The sequence below is a fragment of the Peromyscus leucopus genome, chromosome 8b (assembly GCF_004664715.2).
Source record: "Peromyscus leucopus breed LL Stock chromosome 8b, UCI_PerLeu_2.1, whole genome shotgun sequence".
Lineage (NCBI taxonomy): Eukaryota > Metazoa > Chordata > Mammalia > Rodentia > Cricetidae > Peromyscus > Peromyscus leucopus.
This window is the reverse complement of record NC_051086.1, coordinates 34111641-34131742: the sequence shown is the minus strand read 5'-3', so window position 1 is coordinate 34131742 and position 20102 is coordinate 34111641. Positions and strand designations below refer to the sequence as shown.

General features: G+C 45.4%; 2 protein-coding genes across 2 annotated transcripts; one reads left to right on the top strand and one right to left on the bottom strand.

Moving 5' to 3' along the window:
• The first annotated feature begins 875 nt into the window (after positions 1–875).
• Positions 876–2943, top strand: LOC114688100 (tyrosine-protein kinase RYK-like). Its single transcript, XM_028862711.2, is given in 2 exon segments — positions 876–918; positions 921–2943. Coding segments are annotated over 2 exon segments (1782 nt in total). The 3' UTR covers positions 2660–2943.
• A 6803-nt stretch (positions 2944–9746) lies between these two features.
• LOC114688102 (olfactory receptor 1361-like) lies at positions 9747–10670 on the bottom strand. Its single transcript, XM_028862713.1, has one exon. It carries the CDS (start codon positions 10668–10670, stop codon positions 9747–9749), a length of 924 nt encoding a protein of 307 aa, XP_028718546.1.
• Positions 10671–20102: the final 9432 nt, after the last annotated feature.

The following is a 20102-nucleotide window of genomic DNA, read 5'->3' as shown; positions in this document are numbered from 1 at the left end:
TTAAACAGTCGGATTCCCCTGGTCCGCACCAGTTCTAAGTCGGCTGCTAGGCGCCGGCCGAGGCGAGGCGCCGCGCGGAAAACCGCGGCCCGGGGGGCGGACCCGGCGGGGGAAGACCGGCGCGGCCCCGACCCTCCGCCCGCGCGGGAGACGCGGACGGCCGGGGAGAGCGGGAGCAGGCGAGGAGGGGAGACCCCCCCAGCGCCGCCCCGGACCCCCGCGACCGCGCCGCGGCCGCGTGGACGGGAGGAGGCGCGGGGCGCACCGGCGCCCGCCGGGCTCCCCGGGTGCGGCCATGACGCCTGCCACAGCTGGGGCGATCCATGGGAAGAGGTGACAACTGTCATGTGAAATGGCCTGGCTGCTGGGACAGAACATGACATGGGAACTGATAATGTTGTTTATAGGATGCCTGTATGGTAGACACAGTGAGGCCACTATACTGTGAGAGGGAAATGGAGCAAAGCGCTGACTTGTGAAATCCAAGTTAACTTTCAGAACGTTACAATGGATGTAGAACAATGTAACAACAACAGTAAAATCTAGAAGGAGGCCTGGGGAGATGGCTCAGTGTGAAAAGCATGAGCCATGTAAGTGTGAAGTCCTGAGTTCAAATCCCCAGAACCCTCATAAAACTCCGCACAATAGACATGTCTTCTATCCCAGTGCTTTCATGGTGAAATGAGAATTTAAAAACCTAGAATAAGGCGCCTCCGCCGGCAGCTCCCTCCCCCCCGCCCTCCCGTTCCCGGGCGGCCGGTCTGAAGCGGCGGCGCTATGAGCTGGCCGGCCGCCCCCGGCTCGGGCTGTGAGGCGCTCGGGGCCGGGGTGCGCGCGGCGCGGCGGGCGGCGGACGCTCCTGCTCGGCGGCGGCCATGCGCGCGGGCCGGGGCGGCGTCCCGGGGACCGGCGGCCTGAGGCCCCGCCGCCGCCGCTGCTGCTGCTGCTGCTGGCGCTGCTGCCCGCCGCCGCCCCGCGGTCCCCGGCCCTGGCCGCCGCTCCCGCGGGGCCCAGCGTGAGCCTCTACCTGAGCGAGGACGAGGTGCGCCGGCTGCTCGGTCTTGATGCAGAACTTTACTATGTGAGAAATGACCTTATTAGTCACTACGCGCTGTCCTTTAACCTGCTAGTGCCCAGTGAGACAAACTTCCTGCACTTCACTTGGCATGCAAAGTCCAAGGTTGAATATAAGCTGGGATTCCAAGTAGACAATTTTGTGGCTATGGGCATGCCCCAGGTCAATATTTCTGCTCAAGGGGAAGTCCCACGCACTTTATCAGTGTTTCGGGTCGAGCTTTCCTGTACCGGCAAAGTAGACTCTGAAGTTATGATACTAATGCAGCTCAACCTGACAGTAAATTCTTCAAAAAATTTTACAGTTTTAAATTTTAAACGAAGGAAAATGTGCTACAAAAAACTTGAAGAAGTAAAAACTTCAGCCTTGGACAGAAACACTAGCAGAACTATTTATGATCCTGTACATGCAGCTCCAACCACTTCCACGCGTGTGTTTTATATCAGTGTAGGGGTTTGCTGTGCAGTAATATTCCTTGTAGCAATAATATTAGCCGTTTTGCACCTTCATAGTATGAAAAGGATTGAACTGGATGACAGCATCAGCGCCAGCAGTAGTTCCCAAGGGCTGTCTCAGCCATCCACCCAGACGACTCAGTATCTGAGAGCTGACACACCCAACAATGCGACTCCCATCACCAGCTCCTCAGGTTACCCTACCTTGCGGATAGAGAAGAACGACTTGCGGAGTGTCACTCTGTTGGAGGCCAAAGCCAAGGTGAAGGACATAGCGATCTCCAGGGAGAGGATAACACTGAAAGACGTTCTTCAAGAAGGTACTTTTGGGCGTATTTTCCATGGGATTTTAGTAGATGAAAAAGATCCAAATAAAGAAAAGCAGACATTCGTAAAAACAGTCAAAGATCAAGCTTCTGAAGTTCAGGTGACGATGATGCTCACTGAGAGCTGTAAGCTCCGAGGCCTCCATCACAGAAACCTCCTTCCTATTACTCATGTGTGCATAGAAGAAGGAGAAAAGCCCATGGTGATACTGCCGTACATGAACTGGGGCAATCTTAAACTGTTTCTACGGCAGTGCAAATTAGTAGAAGCCAATAACCCACAGGCAATTTCCCAGCAAGATTTGGTACATATGGCTATTCAGATTGCCTGTGGGATGAGCTACCTGGCAAGAAGAGAAGTGATCCATAAAGACCTGGCTGCTAGGAACTGTGTCATCGACGACACACTTCAAGTGAAAATCACAGACAATGCCCTTTCCAGAGATTTGTTTCCCATGGACTACCACTGTCTAGGGGACAATGAGAACAGACCAGTGCGATGGATGGCGCTGGAGAGCCTGGTTAACAATGAATTCTCTAGTGCTAGTGATGTGTGGGCCTTTGGAGTGACTCTGTGGGAGCTCATGACTCTGGGCCAGACGCCCTACGTGGACATCGATCCCTTTGAGATGGCCGCTTACCTGAAAGATGGTTACCGAATAGCCCAGCCAATCAACTGCCCTGATGAACTGTTTGCTGTGATGGCCTGTTGCTGGGCCTTGGACCCAGAGGAGAGGCCTAAGTTCCAGCAGCTGGTCCAGTGCCTCACGGAGTTCCATGCCGCCCTGGGAGCCTACGTCTGACTTCATTCCCAGCCCCACAGCTTGGAGGAAAGTGCCTGATGCAGATGCTCTGCGTGCAGTGTGGCGCCTGCAGAAGCCCATGTGTCTCCCAGAACACTGTGCCTTAGGAATGCTTCCAAACTGAACTGAAGACACACTTCATGTGGAGTATTTTCTAGAAACCACTTTTATTAGGTTGAACTGAAAGGGGTTTTGTAAATTTTTTGGCCAAAAAATTTTTTAAAATATAGTTACTTTGGACTAGGGGGTGCATTCTTAAAAAAATAAATAAACAGTTTTAAAAATTGTTTAGACACAAAAAAAAAAAAAAAAAAAAAAAAACCTAGAATAAGCTTCCAATGGGTCACAGGGTCAGTGGACTGCAGAAGCAGAGATGAGACAGAATGATCAATAGTTCATAAGGACCAACAAAAGTATCTTTTGACTGTAGATGTTAATGTTCTAGAAGCCAGATAGTTTCCTATCAAAGAAATAGAAAAAGATGCACAAAGGGATGTAAAGACAACTTGTTTCTGTGGGGCAAGACCACAGTTAAGGCTCAGTCCTGAGAGCATTAAGCTGTAGTCATTCCATATTTTCATTAAGAGATGGTGGGCACTGGAATGGTCAGTTGCTGGAAATAATACTAACATCATGGTTTAAGCCCTAGGTGTACGGCTTCCACGGGACACCAGTGCATCATGGTAGGTCATGCTTGGATGCCCCTTTGTTTGGCTCTTCAACTCTAGCTTTTGGATTTCAATTCCACTTCCTCTTAAGCCTCTGTTTAGAGACAGAATTCTGCTGCCACGACTGTAAAAAAAGAACCTTTGGGATGTGTGTGTGTGTGTGTGTGTGTGTGTGTGTGTGTGTGTGTGTGTGTATGTGTATGTGTGTGTATGTATATATCCTAATGTGTGTCTGTTTTGCTGCATTGGTTTCCGGGAGTTGTGGACATGTCCAGAGTGTCTGAGATGCCAGATGCGCAGCTATGTCTGCATCACTGGGTGTTGGAGACCCTGCACCTTAAAGGCAGCTTTGTCTCTGGACTCCAATTGGAGTCAACAGTCCACAGCTGGTTCCAGTAGCATCCAAGCCGCCACAGCCTGAGACACCTTCATTATACACCTGGACACGCCAGAGGATGGGCAGAGAACAAATACGAAGACCAGGGTGCAATAATGACTTTCTCTGTCTCTGTTTCTCCCTGTCCCTATCTCTGTCTCTCTGTGCGTGTGTGTTTGTGTGTGTGTGTGTGTGTGTGTGTGTGTGTGTGTGTGTCACTCTGTGTTTCTCTCTCTGTCTCTCTCTTTCCCTCACTCCCTCTCTGCCCCCACCCCTCACTTCTGAACAGGCTTTGTAACAGCCCGCAGTACTGCTCCTAACACACTAACCTCCATTATGTCCTTCTGCTTGCTCTGCCCACTTTGCGGCTTCCACTGTGTCTTAGTGCTGAGCACCTCATGGAGGACAAGGCATGGACATGTAGGAGTGAGATGCTTTTCCTCCTTTGAACTTGGTCAGAGGCAGAGGGTGAATGAAGTTCTTTCTCTGTCAACCCATGTGCTCAAGTCCATGGGAGTCTGCCTGTGGTGGGGGTGCCCTCTGCTGCTCCCTCAGCCACCTTACCTGGGTGCTCTGGGCTGCTGTCAGGTGTCTTCAGGTAAGTTCTGTCTCTGCTCCTGCCATGTTTGAGGCTGGGTTTTGAGAAATCCACACTTGAAGCTGAGAAAGGAAGGACCTTTCCTCCCTAGAAGAGAACATTTAGAATGAGGCATGTGGCTCTCTCTGGTCAAGCTTGGATGGTTGGGAGTGAATATGTTGATTCTCCATCCCTGGAGATGGTGCCTGTATGAAGGTGGCTGCCAAGTTTGTGTTCCCCGAGGGTGGATTTCTCAGAGGTTCTAATTAGAGACAAGGATGAAGTGTTCACATTCTGTATTCTGTCTGGGCACTGAAAATTAGGATTCTCAGAAAGTCAGTTCTTGAACAGGTGCTCACTGCCAGGGCTCTATCCTTGGTTAATTATTTATATTTCATCATTTCTGATAAGATGGTGCTTACCGATGTGTGTGTGTGTATGTATGTATGTATGTATATATATATATATGTATATATAAGGTAGTATCACAATATATAAATATTATGTATCATATAGCAATACAATGTAAAAGTTTGTCAAGTAACAGTAGAAGTTAAGGTGAACAGAAACTTGATGCCCAAATCTAATGAATACATTACTAGAAATCAGACTACAAACCAAATAAAGTCATCATTATTTTAGGTATGGCCCAAAACCAAAATTGGAGCCCTCTGTCAAGTATTAATCAGTTACCAAACCCTACAGCAGTGGCTTCTATAACAAGAATAGAAATGATGCAGGAAAAGCACTTGAAAAAATTGTAAAAATATTAATTAGTGTAAAACTTCTCAACCAATCCAAATCAAAGGGCTTCTCAACTTGATGAAAGGTTTTTACAAAAAGATTTCATTGCTACCAGTAAGGTGCCCAATATTAATCTTTATCTGTCGTTGTTTTCTCTGAATGACTTTGCTAGTCTACTCATTCCCTGTTCATATAACTGTTAGACTAAGCTCAACTATTTTAAAAAAGAAGTTTTAAGTTATTTGATTTGACAGCAATAAATACATTCAGTGTTTTTAAAAATAATTTATTTCCTCTGAACTTTCAATACCATGTATTTCTCTAACCATTGGACTCTTCTTTTTCTTCTTTCAGCTTGTCAAACACAAAACAAAACAAAACAAAACACAAAATGACTTGTAGGGGCAGCATGATTGCTCAGAAAGTAAAGACACTTAACACTAAGTGTGAATTTGATCCCTAGAATATACACTGCCAGAGGAGAGAACTCACTCCTAAAAGTTTCCCTCTGACCTTCACATGCACACCATAGCACACATGCACACACACACACACACACACACACACACACACACACACACAGAGAGAAATGTAATTCTTTTTGTTTGTTTGTTTGTTTGTTTGTTTTTCGAGACAGGGTTTCTCTGCGTAGCTTTGTGCCTTTCCTGGAGCTCACTTGGTAGCCCAGGCTGGCCTCAAACTCACAGAGATCTGCCTGGCTCTGCCTCCCGAGTGCTGGGATTAAAGGCGTGGGCCACCACCGCCCGGCTCAGCTGTTAAAGGCTAGGCTCACAACCAAAAATGTAAGAGAAATGTAATTCTTAAAAAAATGTCTTAAAAAGATAAAGACATTGCATACATTTTTAAAAATTGTTTCTCTTTATTTTCTCTTTTCTGACAGGGTCTCACCACATAGCCCATGAATACCTGGAAATCACATCCTTTTGTCTAGGCTTCCAAGAGCTGGGATTAAAGATCTCACTGTATACAGGCGGCACAGCAAAAAATGGTGCAAACATGACCACACCATGGTGTGGGTAAAGGGAAGCCAGGTTTCTATTGCTGATCTGAGAGAGAAGAGCCAGAGTATTGGGAAGAGTTCAGAGCAGAGAGAGAAAGAAACAGACTGGGCATGGCCAGGGCTGTCTGTGAGGGAAGAGAGAACAACCAGAAACAGAACAGAGAAGCGTAGTGAGACTAGCCAGAGCAGAAAATAGTGAGGCTGGGAGGATCTCTGAGTTATAAGAGGGATGAAGAGCTGTGGGGAGGGAAGCCCCTGAGCTGGAGGGAGTTTGGGGTAGAGGAGGTGAGAGGGCTGGAATGCCAGCATGGACATGGGTAACAGGTACTTGTGATACCAAGGGGCCTAGAAGTCAGCATGGCTCTGATAGGCACCATGGGTAGCCATGTGTCCCTTCAGCCAGACATAAAGGAAATTATGCCTTTCAGCAGATGACAACTGACTTCACAAATTCCTGAGGAATGCTGGCTTTTATCTAACTACCATAAACACTGTAGTCCAGATTGAGCTCATATGGGATATATGGACAGACTTTTAGAGTTTGGGAAATTGGGGTTTCATTTGGATCTGAAACACAACCAGGAATGGCTTTGTATACGATACTATTATAAAGTGCACTTCAAAAAATATTGACTCCAAATTTCATTGTTGGCATATAGAAAAACAATTTAGTTTTGAGTATTGACATTACACACTGTGATCTTTAAAACTTGGCCATATTTTCCTTTGTGAGTTTTCTGTGTTTGTTGGCTTGCTTTGTTTTTCTTCCGGCATGTCCCTTGGCATTTTCTGTATCCAGCAAATGCTTTCAGTGTTTTTATTTTTCATTTCAATCTCTACATCTTCTTGTTCTTGCACCATTACAGGACTCCAGTGCAAAGATGAAATGACTTGGTCAGAACATACTTCTAACCTTGTCCCCAGGTTCAGAGGAGAGATGGTTTAGTCTTTCTTTCGTCTTATAAATAATGTTTGCTGCAAGGTTTGGGGTTTGATTGATTGATTGGAAAAAGCCCTCCCTGGTGGAGGACCCTCCCTTTGACTTCCTTAAGTGTCTGATTGCAAACACTGGAACAGGGGGAAAGCTGATAATCCTCTCGTGTTCCGATAAGTCATTGTCGCTCTTGGTTCTAGTGAAGCTAACATCCTTGCCCTTCTCTCAGGGGTCCTCCAGATCATCAAAACATACACCTGTAGTTTTTTTGGTTTTGTCTGTTTTTTACTCTTTGGGGGCCCATCACCCCGCTCCCAAATAAATACAGGGAGACTTATTCTTACTTACGAATGCCTGGCTTTAGCTTGACTTGTTTCTGGACAGCTTATCCTGTTTCTCTTTAACTACATTTTGCCTCTGGGCTTTTTACCTTTCTTTATCCTATATATGTTTCTTTCCTTCTTCCTCCGTGGCTGGCCGTGTGGCTGAGTGGCTGGCCCCTGGCATCCTCCTCTCCTCCTTTTCTTGCTCCTTGCTCTCCTCTTGAACCTAGATTTCTCCTCTTGTTTATTCTTTCTGCCTGGCAACCCTGCTTATTTCTCTCTCCTGCCTTGCTATTGGCCCTTTGGCTCTTTATTAGGTTCAATCAGGTGTTTTAGGCAGACAAAGTAACACAGCTTTACAAAGTTAAGCAAATGCAATATAAAAGAATGCAACACATCGTTGCAGCAGGAAACAAATATTCCACAGCATAAACAAATGTAACACATCTTAAACTAATATTCCATGATATCCACCTGCTAAATCCCATAGACAAAAGCCCAGGGCCACCTCTAGCACCAGCAGTTTCAGAAAGTAGACTGTTCTCCATGCTTAGGAATGGGGAGAGTGTTTCACGCATGCCAAGGCCTTTCTCACCAAAGAGCTACAGCCTTCACCAGAGAGCCCCAGGTTACTGTCACGCTGTGAGCAGGCTCTGGAGCTCTGAAACAGCTCATTATCACTGGCTCTTTGCTTTGGGGTTGCCATGTGGGGGTGACCAATCCCTACAAGTTCCTGCCCATCACTGTGCACAAGTGTCTGATTCTGTACTTCATGCTCTAGTCTGTGGAGTGCTTGGACTGTTCTCTGGCTTGATTACAGAAGTTTATAATGAGGATTTATATATAAATAGAGACATATATCTGTTTCTATGCAACTCTAGTGCTAACGCTTATAGCCAGATAAAATTGTCTTGTATTTCTATTATCATTTACAGCTTTTCAGTTAGAGAAAAACAGAAAACTTCATCTCTGCAATGTTAGAATTGATGGTTTATTAGGAAGAAGCATTCCCTTGTGCAATTCTGTCTCTATGCTTTACAGTATCCTTAAGCTGCTCATGTTTACTGTTAACAGTATTCTTGTGTGTTCCACAAGTGTGTTCTTATCACAAGTGTGATCTCTTTGCCCACTCTGTCTTGTAACTGGACATTGTCCATGCATATGAAGGCTATTGATAACTATTTGTTAATTGCAAATCCTCATAACTTGCTGGATCATTTCTGCATTTGATTGTAGTTGGTTTATTTTTTATTCTTTTGGCTCTTTTACTCTTTGGGGGAGGCTGCCACCCAGTCCCCAAATTAATCATACATGGAGGCTTATTCCTTCTTATGAATACCTGGCCTCAGCTTGGCTTATTTCTAGCCAGCTTTCCTTAACTTAAATTATCCCATCTACCTTCTGCCTCTGGGCTTTTTCCCTTTCTTACTTCTGTATATCTTACTTTCACTCTTACTCCGTGGCTGGCTGGGTGGCTGGGTGGCTGGGTGGCTGGGTGGCTGGCCCCTAGCATTCTCCTCTCCTTGTTCTCTTGCTCTTCCCTAATTCTGTCTCTCAGATTTCTCTTCCTATTCATTCTCTCTGCTTGCCAGTCACACCTACCCTTTCTCCTACCTTGCTAGTGGCCGTTCAGCTCTTTATTGGACTAATCAGGTATTTTAGACAGGAAAAGTAATACAGCTTCACAGAGTTAAACAAATACAACATAAAAGAATGCAGCTCATCTTTGCATTATTAAACAGATGTTCCACAGCACAAAAAAATGTAACACATCTTAAAATAATACTCTACAACATTTGACTTAGTCTTACGTTGTTTTCTTTAAAAATTTATATTATGCCACCATATGCTCTGCCTGTAAAGATAGTTTTGCTTACTGTCTGCAGCTTCCAGTATACATCCCTGGGTGGCACCAGTTTCCATGAGGAGGAGGAAAAGGCCAACAGGGCACAAGGGGAGCAGAGGGTCTGCAAAGGGTACATTCTGAGCTGTGAAATGTAGAAGACATGCTTAAGCCTGGGGCAGAAAAAAAACTTGCCATTTTCCCACCTGCAGGTGGACTAGATGCTCCTCATCAGAGGCCAGAGAGAGGTCAGAGAAGGATGTCAGCTCTAAAGTGCTGGAGAAGCACCAGTTCTCTGTGGGAGCAGGCGTCTGACAGACTGGGAGGGACCATCTCAAAGCACAGCAACACAGTTATCCCAGTGTTTCTGTCTGAGAAATGTGCTCCTCACAATAAGCCCTTTCCAGAGAAGACAAATTACTGCTTTTATGAAAATGAGCATCTGCCAGCTTCAAATTTAAAAATACAACCATGACCATTTGTCATTAGTCACAGGAAAAGCTGTGCATTAATTCTATACCAATCAGCACGTCCTTTTCTCTGTAGAGATGAACAGATGCGTGGTGTCCGGGAATCCTCTCAGCTCTAAATAATTCACATTTTAGCACCTGAGAATTGTCTTCCTCAGGGCTCCTTTCATGTCACGATTCCTCAGGCTGTAGATGAAGGGATTGACCAGCGGTGTCACCACTGTGAAGATGACAGTGGCCACCGTGTCCTGTAGTGAGTACGAGGATGAAGGACGCATATAGACCCCCAGGATTGCACCATAGAAGAGAGAGACCACAGTGAGGTGAGACCCACACGTGGATAGAGCTTTCTTTATCCCACGGGCAGAGGGCATCTTCAGGACATTAGAGAAAATGTAAACATATGAAATAACAATGCATGAAAATGGTGTCAGGAATATCACCCCACCCACGGTGAAGACCATCAGGTCGTTGATAAAGGTATCAGAACAAGAGAGCTTCAGGATAGGGTAGGGGTCACAGAAGAAGTGGTGCACTGCATTGTGGGAACAGAAGGTGAGCCGAACCATGAGCAGAGTGTGCAAGAGAGCATGCAGGTTTGTGATGACCCATGATATGGCCACCAGAAGGACACAGAGTCTGGGCCTCATCATCAGGGTGTAGTGGAGTGGGTGACAAATGGCCACATAGCGGTCATAGGCCATCACACTCAGCAGGAAGCCGTCCATGTTGATGAATGTGATGAAGAAATAGATCTGGACCATACACTCCGTGTAAGAGATGGACTTGCTTCCCACCATGTGATTCACCAGCGCCTTGGGGATGGTGACTGAGGAAAAGCAGATGTCAACAGTGGAGAGGTTGGCCAGGAAGAAGTACATGGGTGTGTGGAGATGAGGGTCACAGCTGATGGCCAGGATGATGAGAAGGTTCCCAGACATGGTGACCAAGTACATCCACAAGAACATTCCAAAAACAACCTCTTCTTGCTCTGACTTTCCAGAGAGACCCAGGAGGAGGAATTCTGTGATCATAGTTTCATTATCTTCACCCATATCTGGGGAAAGGAAGTATCATCAGTCAGTAAGATTGTTTGCCAACATTTAGGCAAAAACAGTTTCTGTTGTGCAATGGTTTCCTGGTTGGTGATGAATAAATACCAACACACTTCCAATATTGTAGAATCTTGCAATAAAATCCCTGATAAATTCAGCAGGGTGCTATTCTAGTGCCCATACTTTCTGAACTACATTCCTGTTGCTAAGTTCCACACACAGGACATTTCCTACACAATATTTACCTTTGTCTAATAATTGAGGTGATGAATTTACTTTATAGATGATGAAATTTAGGATGGGACCTTTAGGTCATTTAACTCCATTCATGGAACCAAGTGAATAAATGTTCAAGCCAAGCTTAGTGCTTTTTTTTTTCTTTAGTCTACATGTTAATAGCTTTCATCATGGAAACTTTAACTAAGGAGCAAGTGCTGTATTGATTATATTATCATCTCCAAGTTTTTTACTCTTTCCTCCTTTCAGAGAGTTGGGAAGTATGTGGACTCTGAGAGACCTGCCTGGTGGTTTTATTAGCATTATATCTGTTGCTGAGCTCACGCGAGGGTCCCAATGTGAGCCTTACCCACCTCCTCCCTGTAGTCAGAGAAGAAAGCCTGCTTCAAGTATACCAGAGTGTTTTTCTGAGATGAAAAGCAATTACCAAGTGGTTAAAAAAAAAAATCTAATCAGTCTATCTCAAAGTCATGCACACTCTGACAAAGCCTCTCTGCAGAGTGGATGGGTGGGTCAGGTGAGACATCTGGGCTGCAATGCTCCTGGGAGAATTCAAGGTGCTTGCCCAGGAAAGCAGAGTACTGCTTGCCTACCTGATCAAAGGCAAACAAAGAGGCAGAGTCATCGGGTCAGTGGTTCTCACCTGTCTGTCATGTCCCCTTGGAGGCTGCATGTCAGACATTCTGCATACCGGACATTTACACTACAATTCACAACAGCAGCAACATTACAGTAATGAAGTAGCAATGAAAATAATGTTATCAAATGGGGTTCGCCACAACATGAAGAACTGTATTAAAGGGTCACAGCCTCAGGAAGGTGAGAACCACCGCTCTATGTGATAAGACCTGACTGTTGGGGTAGAGAGGGATACAAGCAGTATCTGGAGGGACTGGCTATAGATGGTGCCTGCTCTAGGTGTGGTGACTAGTCCTGGGGGCGCTAATTGTTGAAATTAAGGAGAAAGTGCTGAGAAAAGAAGTCGTTAAAATAGTCATTAGATTATTCATTCATATGTTTTGTGTATAAGTGTTCTGCTGGCAGGGTAGGGAAGAGGCATTGGATTCCCTGGAACTGGAGTTATGAACGACTGTGAGTCACCATGTGGACCACATATCATGTAGGTGCTGGAATCCCAATTCCAGTTTACCATAAGAGCAGTAAGTGCCTTTAACTGAGCTGTCTCTCAAGCCCCCCGAAAAATGCTTAAAAAAAAAAAACCTAGAGTAACTCCTAGACCCACAGGGTTGGACCAGGGGTAGAGTAACCTAGACAACGGTCCTGCGGTGTTGCTGGCTTATGGCTGCAGCACATGCTGAGGGGCAAAGGAGGATGTTCGACCCCTGCTGCCAAGACAGATGTAAGAAAGCAGGCTGGTGGGTCCTAAGGACAGACAGCATTCCTTCGTGTAAGTCAGACAGATGTAAGAGTGCCAGACTGAGGACAGAGTTCCCAGAGCAGAGACGAAGAGAAGAGAGGAAATGCAGTCTGAAGGGGATCTGCATTCAAACTTGAAATTGGTGCTAAGATCACATTCTGAAACAAGGTGAAAATCTCCTGTGCTCTCCTACTGAAGCACTTGTGACAGGAGGTGGCCCGGCATAGCCATGTTTCCTGCGGGAAAGAGATAGTGATGCTTCAGCAAGCTACACTTCCTTGGAAAAGCAGTGTGTTCAGACATGTCACACCTTTAATTGCGCCCACTCTGACTAGATATGTGGCAGGCATCCACTGAGGGAGAAGGCAGCCTCTGTTGCAGCTTCCTCGTAGAGAGACAGAGCTGCTATCATCGACAGGGATGCTTGGTTTGAGGAATTAAGCAAGTTGACATCTGCTTTCATCCACCAGCCTCTTGTGAGCCGTACGAGGACTTCATCAGAAATCTCTGATGTAGCTGTGTCCCTGAGCTTGGATCCATGGACTGTACAATTAAAACTGAGTGGTTCCTAGACTTGCCCAGTTCCCTATATGGGGCTCAGAATAGCATCCAAAGTAGCTTAAGTCTCAGACTCCTTTGTTACAGACTCAAGGGTCACAGTCAATGAACACAGAGAAGAAACTGGCACAAACAGGAAATTTGGCATGGAATAGGACAACCTTGCATGTCTGAGAGGGGATCTCTTTCCAGTAAAGGCTGATAGGAGCCTGTTCTCACAGCATCACTAACTCTAGATGTCTCCTCCTTGTCCACTTGTAGGACAAGCAACATTTCCCTCTGAACTTGGCTAGCTTCAGAAAGGTTTGAGGGTGCCCCCTCCCAATGCCATTCCTTATGGAGGTGTCTCTGGGCATCAGTGCTGTTGGGTGGACTGGTCCCTAGCCTGTGTCCCCAGCCATCTCACCTGCTGCTCTCCAAGGCTCTCATAGAATCCAGGTCTCTACTGCTCCCATCCTGGACTTGGATGAGGGGAAATTCACAGCGTGGGGTGAGAACTGAGGGCGTTCTCCTCACAAGGACATCTGGAGTGAGATGTCTGGCTGTCTTTGGTGAAGCCTAGGTGTTGGAGAGAAAACAAAGAGATGCAGGTTCTGTCCCTGGAGATCAGGACTTCCAAGAGGGTGAGAGGTTTGTTGTCATACTGGGGCATCCCAAGGGTTGATTCCTCAGAGGTCCTCATTAGGGGTATGTGCTCAGTGCTCAGTGTTTGCATTCTGTCTGCTTGGGCCAAAGAAATAAGAGTGGGGACAAACTTAGTTCCTGCATAAGTACATATCCACAGTCCTGTATTTTTATTAATGTAAGCATTTAAAAGGACAAATTCTCCCTCTAAACATTCTGTTTCTATGTGATTAATTTCCAATATCACTCAATTAAAATCCTCACTCCTTTTCACTGTGAGTTTTTTTTTAGTGTGTGTGGGAAAGACATCAATTCACTTACATTACGACCTCAGTACCACAGGTGTCTACAGTACACACAGTAAAGTCACAAGCGACTGAAGCTAAAACTTACAGTGTACAATGCATGTTGAGTTGTTCACAGGACAAACGTCAGACATCAGCCCTGGCTTTCTATCATTAGTATTTGTGTGTGAGTGTGTAAGTGTGTATCTGCATCAGTGTCTGTGGGACTGTGTACGTCTGTGCATATGTGGGCCAGAGGCTAGCTAGCCTTTTGTGCTGTTTTTCAGGTGCTTTCCATCCTGTCTTTTGAGAAAATGTCTCTGACTTGCTGATTCAGATAACTAGATGGCTAGTGTGTGTGATTGTGTGTGTGTGTGTGTGAGAGAGAGAGCGGGGGGGATCCCTTTCTCTACTCTCATGCAATATGGTATCATCTGCCTAGGGAACAGTTGCCTCTCATCATGGGCAGATTTTCCCACCTCAAGATAACGCAACACAAACACACTCATGGGCCAACCTAATCTACACAATCCCTCAGTGAGAAACCCTTCCCAGGGGACTCTAGATTGACAAGCTGACAGCTAACAGTAAGCCTCACAGTGAATGTGGCCTACCTGAAACTGTTTGTATGGTGAAACTCATCTGGTTTCAGCTGTGTCCCATGCAGCATTGCTCAGGCCATTTCTTCATTAGCATCTCAGCCTTTAATAATGGGGTCAAAATCAGGACCATTTTATTCTTTATATCAGGTCCCTATCTGAGGGGTCTCCCTCTACCTGTTTTCTGTTTCACATTGGAGCTCTTGCGATCCTTGAGAGCAGAGGCATACTTGAACCCAGCCACAATATCTCCTCACTGGTGTAGCTGTACCCAAGCTTGCAATCTGGTCCACAGTAACCAGGGCAGCATCTTCCCTGCACTGGAGCTCCTTCCTGCCTAGGATCTGGGATCCAGACCATGCGGGACTTACTTTCCTCTACTCTGATGTGCCTTATTTACAAGTTCCACCCAATGTGCATGGTTCATAAACCTTCTCACATGTGCCCCCCTAAGGCCCAGGAGGACAAATGCATCTCCCAGTGATGCCACTCATCACTGAGCACAAAACAATACAGAGGTGGTTACAGCTAGGGCTCCACTTCTGAGCTTCATGTGTCTGGACTATGAGCCCAGGGAAGATCAAGACGAAGAGGTGTCCTCCTGTGTAACCAGTGGCGTACACTCCAGCATCTCCAAGAGAATACAGGGCAAATGCATTTCTAAAGTATCAGGGATGTCATATCAGGACACTCAGTAGGTGATGGAACATTTTTCCAATCACATTTCTTCCTTAAAATCTTTTTAAAGACAGGTGCATGATATCTTCTCTGTCATCAGTTGCAGTTGAAGTGGTCAGAAGGAAGTTTGTTGACACACCTTCATGGCTCATATTCCTGTTGCCTAGACCTACCCACCGCAGACATTAGCATCACTGATCTTATCACCCTTTTCTCTCTTCCAGATGGATTTTTCACTCATTCTTCAGTCACATCATCAGTAACTTTCAGTGGGTGTAACACAAATTGCTAAATGGTCTTATTATTAAAAATACCCAGAGCCAGGAATTGGGGTGAAAGCTGAAAGATCAGAGAGCAAGCCAGTCACATCTTACCTCTAGGAAATCCTCAGCCCAAGATAATCTCAAGAGCTCTTGTTTCCTCAGACTGAAAGCCTCTGAGTCCTCACCCAAAAGATCTTAATTGAACTATTGCTAAAAGCCTCTATTTCCTGGTATGTATCTTTCTGCTTCCTGCCATCACTTCCTGGGATTAAAGGTGTGTGCTACCATGCCTGGCTCTGTTCCCAGTGTGGCCTTGAACTCACAGAGATCCAGAGGATCTCTGCCTCCAAAGTGATAGGATTAAAGGTATGTGTGCCACCACTGTCTGGCCTCTATGTCTAATCTAGTGGCTGGCTCTGTCCTCTGATCCCCAGATAAGTTTTATTTATTAGAGCACAAATAAAATATCACCACAAGTAGGTTTTGGTGATGAGCCATGAAGGCAGCAATGGTGAGGAGCTCATAGGGTTGCCATCCATATGTCATGCCAGTGAGAAAAGCTACATGAGATGCAAGAGGCAGAGTTAATCACAGTCAGTTTTATTGTGTGATATTTTGGTCACATTCTGATAATAAAGTTTGCTTTGAGTTAGAGGGCAGAGCTAGCCACTAACTGACCAAAATTAACAATAGAGGTCTTGGGGGACTGAGGACAGATAGGAGATAGGAAGTAGTGAGGCGGGGCTGAGAGAGGATCTCAGCCCTTTTGGATTAAGGAGGTCACTGGTGGCTTCTCCGTCACTTCTCTGATCATTCAGGTTCCTACCCTGCTATCTGACTCCCGGTTTTTTATTGATAAAGAACAATTAGATAAACGCTTCACAGTTTCATGGCAACTTCTATGTTTCAGGAAGGAGAACACTGACTATAAAGAGAACTAATCTAGTTTCAAAGAGTCTATGCATTCCCAGACTTCTTCATTGAGCAATCAGAGGTTTGTTTCAATTCCAGGACCCTTTGGGAAATCCTGTGACATTCCTCTTGTGTGTCTGGCTCACTCTTGTTTACAAGTTAGGGTCAAGAAAGAAGTGCAGAGAAGTAAGTGGTAGTGATCATGCTGTAACGTGAATGAGAAATGGCCTCTTGGATTTGAACCCATGGTCCACAGCTGGTGGTACCGTGTGGGAACCCTTAGGAGGTACAACCTTGCTGAAGGAAGTGCATCACAGGGGGCAGACAGGCTTTGAGGGTTTCTAGCCTCACCCCACTTCCTGTTCTCCCTTTGCTGCCTCCTGTGTGTGGATGAACATGAGGTCAGCCAACCTCCTGTTCTCACTGCCATGCTGGGCCTTCATGGCTTTAAGGACTCTCCCTCCTGAACTGGAAGACAAAATAAACTGCTGCTTCTCTAAGTTGCCTTTGGACTTTGTGTCTCATTACAGCATCAGAAAAGTCGGTACAGATCTCATCTCTGAGCACAGGGAGATTCAGATTTCTGTCCTCACATCCTGTGCAGGTTAGGAGGGGAAGACTGTGTCTTAAGGTCATTGCCAGGGCTGGTGGGGCACTCCCATCCACCTAATAATTCAAACGATCCTTCTCTACTGCTCCTGCTCCTGCTCTCGCCTTTGTTGTAGTCATTGAACACAGAGATTTTTGTTGGAAGTATGGTCCTGTCACGTGTTCAGAAACAAGGGGGGGGTGTCATTTCATTGGTTGGAGACTGAGAATAATAAGGCCCCATTGACATGTGGTATGTGAGGAGAAACTCTCCTTCTCAGACCTCTGGCAGCTCTCTTGGGTTTGGTTGGGATCCCTGGCAATGCTACTATAAAGCACCATTTGTCTCATGCATGATTTAAAAGTGTTTTGTTTGATTTCTAATATTTGGGTTACTTTCTAGATATTTTATTGGTATTTCTTGACTGACTTTTGTTTTGGTCAAAAATCATAATCTGTGAGCTCTGTATGTGTGTCTGTTGCATACACATATGGGTATTGGTGTGCATCCCTGCATGTGGACATATGGAAGGCAGAACAAGATATCTGGGGCCATCTTCTATCAATCTCCAATTTATTGCCTTGGGACAGGGTCAAACATTCACATTCACAAGATAAAAATAATTTTTGTTTTCTGTTTTTGTTTTTGAAACAGAGTCTTGCTATGTAGCCTTAGTTGGCCTGGAGCTCACAGAGATCCTCCTGATTCTGCCTCTTGAGTGCTCAAATTAAAGGCATCTTCCAAAAGGCCCAAACAAATAAATCATTTAAAGTAGTTTGTCAACAAGCCTCTAGTTCTCATGTCCCAGAACAGTGTCTAGGTCTGTAGGCCACAAGCACTCCAGGGCCTAGGCTGATAAACCAAAGGGGGCTGTTCCTTCCTGGTCACCACTTCCATCTGAGTTGACCTAAATGACCCGTCAATCTCTTGTTTGTGACACTATAAAGGGAGCAATCTAATGCCTTTTCTTAATGCTCACAGGCCCTTAACTTGGATGGATTCCACCCACAAAAGAAAAACCAGCAGGGGAAACACACAGGAATGCTCAAACATACCTGGTCCTTGGGTAAGATTGCCTAAGATTCAAGACTTGTCCCCTGAAGAACCTACCCAATGAGATCAGAAGGTAGGCCAAGGATCTATAATCAAAAAAGAATCCAGGGGAATAGTAAACTTCACAAATAGACAGGACAGGCGAACTTGGACAAAACCAAAGAACCAGGGCAAGTGAGGTGGCTCAGTGGTTCAAGGGGATTGCTATCAAGCCTGATGACCCAACTTCAATCCCCTGCACCCACATGGCAGCAGTGTGATAAATGATGATCATCACTTCATAATAAGAGTCCAGGAGGGTTGGAGAGATGGCTGAGTGGTGCAGAGCACTGGCTGCTCTAACAGAGGACCCAGGTTTGATTCTTAGAACCCCCATGCACTCATTGTTGGTGACTCCAGTCTCAGGGGATCTGATGTCCTCTTCTGGCCTCCTTGAACATTGCACACACATTGTGCACAGACATGCATATAGATAAAACACCATACAAATAAAATAAAATGAGCAAAACAAAAAAAAATGTAAAGGAGAGCACTGGAGACGCAGAGCAGCACAGTGAACTATTATGACCCCACAAAGCAGGCATCAGCCCTGAGAAAATGAGGCAAGAACACTGGTTCTTAAGTTCCTGATTCTATTTCCCTGTCCCTGAATTTCTCATTGGCTGAGTTTTTCAGGGAGATACAATAATAGTATAGTCCCAACCAAACACCCCATCCTCCTAGGGCTTGAGATGCACCCCTCAGCTTCCAGATATGAGGGCTCAGTCATATAGTCGGCTACAACTTTTCAATCCTAGGATGAACTCAGAAGCACTCAGGCAAGCAGGTACCAGCTGCTAGATATGTGCCTAGAGCTTCCTGCTGGCCTGAGAGTCCCTGATGTGTGCTCGATCATACTGAAAATGGACCAGAATGATTTATTTCTCACGAAAGGAGAGAACTGTCCCACAAGTTGTCCTCTGACTTCCACATGCATAAGGACAAACAGACAGACAGACAGACACAGAGAGAGAGAGAGAGACAGAGACAGAGACAGAGAGACAGAGAGACAGAGGTGGCAAAGGTAAATACATAAAAAAAAATAAACTTCTTTATTTTTAAGAAAAGAGTAAAGAACCAGTTTATGGGGTCTTAGAATGACAAGTATGTTCTGCCCTCAATGACTTGATCCTTGGATGTGGAAAAAGGCTCTACCTCCTTGGCCACATGAAGAAATAACTACAGTCCATTACTGATAATTTACCTCTGTGGTCACTTCAGGGCTATTGGCTGTGGCCCCTAACTCAGGATGCGTGCCTGGAACAGGAGGCAGCCAATCACATATATGCAGTCTGTTTGCCCTTTCTGGATTTTCTCAGCTTTATATCTTCCTATTAGATTTATATTTATATTTATATATGTGTAATATCACAGCTAATCTTAGTTACTGTCCTCTGTTTACCCATCAGCCTTGGGGACGTTTAGTGTGGCCAGCTGTTGTTCACTGGTTTATTTTGAGGACCCATGACAGAATGTTAACTTTCCTTTTTTAAAGTTGCTTATGACCCAAGCACACCATATTCATGTGTGAAGTTACCAAAGAGTAAATAAAGATTTAAAAGAAAACAAAAACAAAAACAAAAACCTGAATCCCCGAGAAACCAGATCAAATAGGTCTGATAGATAGAACCTAATTTAAAATTGTTGTTGTCTGCCCACAGCTCAGTTTTGTTTGGGGACTTTACCAAATAAATCTGAAGTTAGTCTTAACTTTTAAAGTTGCCCCTTTGAGAATCTGACTGCTCTCTCAATTCTTGAACTCCTGGCCTACTTTATCAATATCTGACGCTAAGAAGAAAAAGAAATCTGACCATTATATAAGAGTAACTGTATTAGTTACTTTTCTGTTGTTGTGATAAAACACTGTGACCAGACAACTTATAGAAGAGAGAGTTTATTTTGGCCTATGGTTCCAGAGGGGTAAGAGTCCATCGTAACAGAGAACCATGGCAGCGAGCGGCGGGATGGGGAAGCTGAGAACTCATCTTCAAAGGCAAGCCTGATGCAGAGAGAGTGAACTGACACTGCCATACTTCCTCCAGCGAGGCCACACCTCCTAAACCCCTAAACCAATAGTGCCACCAGCTGGGGACCAAGGGTTCCAATATGAGAGCTTACAAGGGACATTTTGATTCAAACCACAACAGTAACCATCTGGCCCGGGAACTCTGACTCCAGCATTATGTTAGCAAAGAGTGTTATTTGTTACAGTGACAGA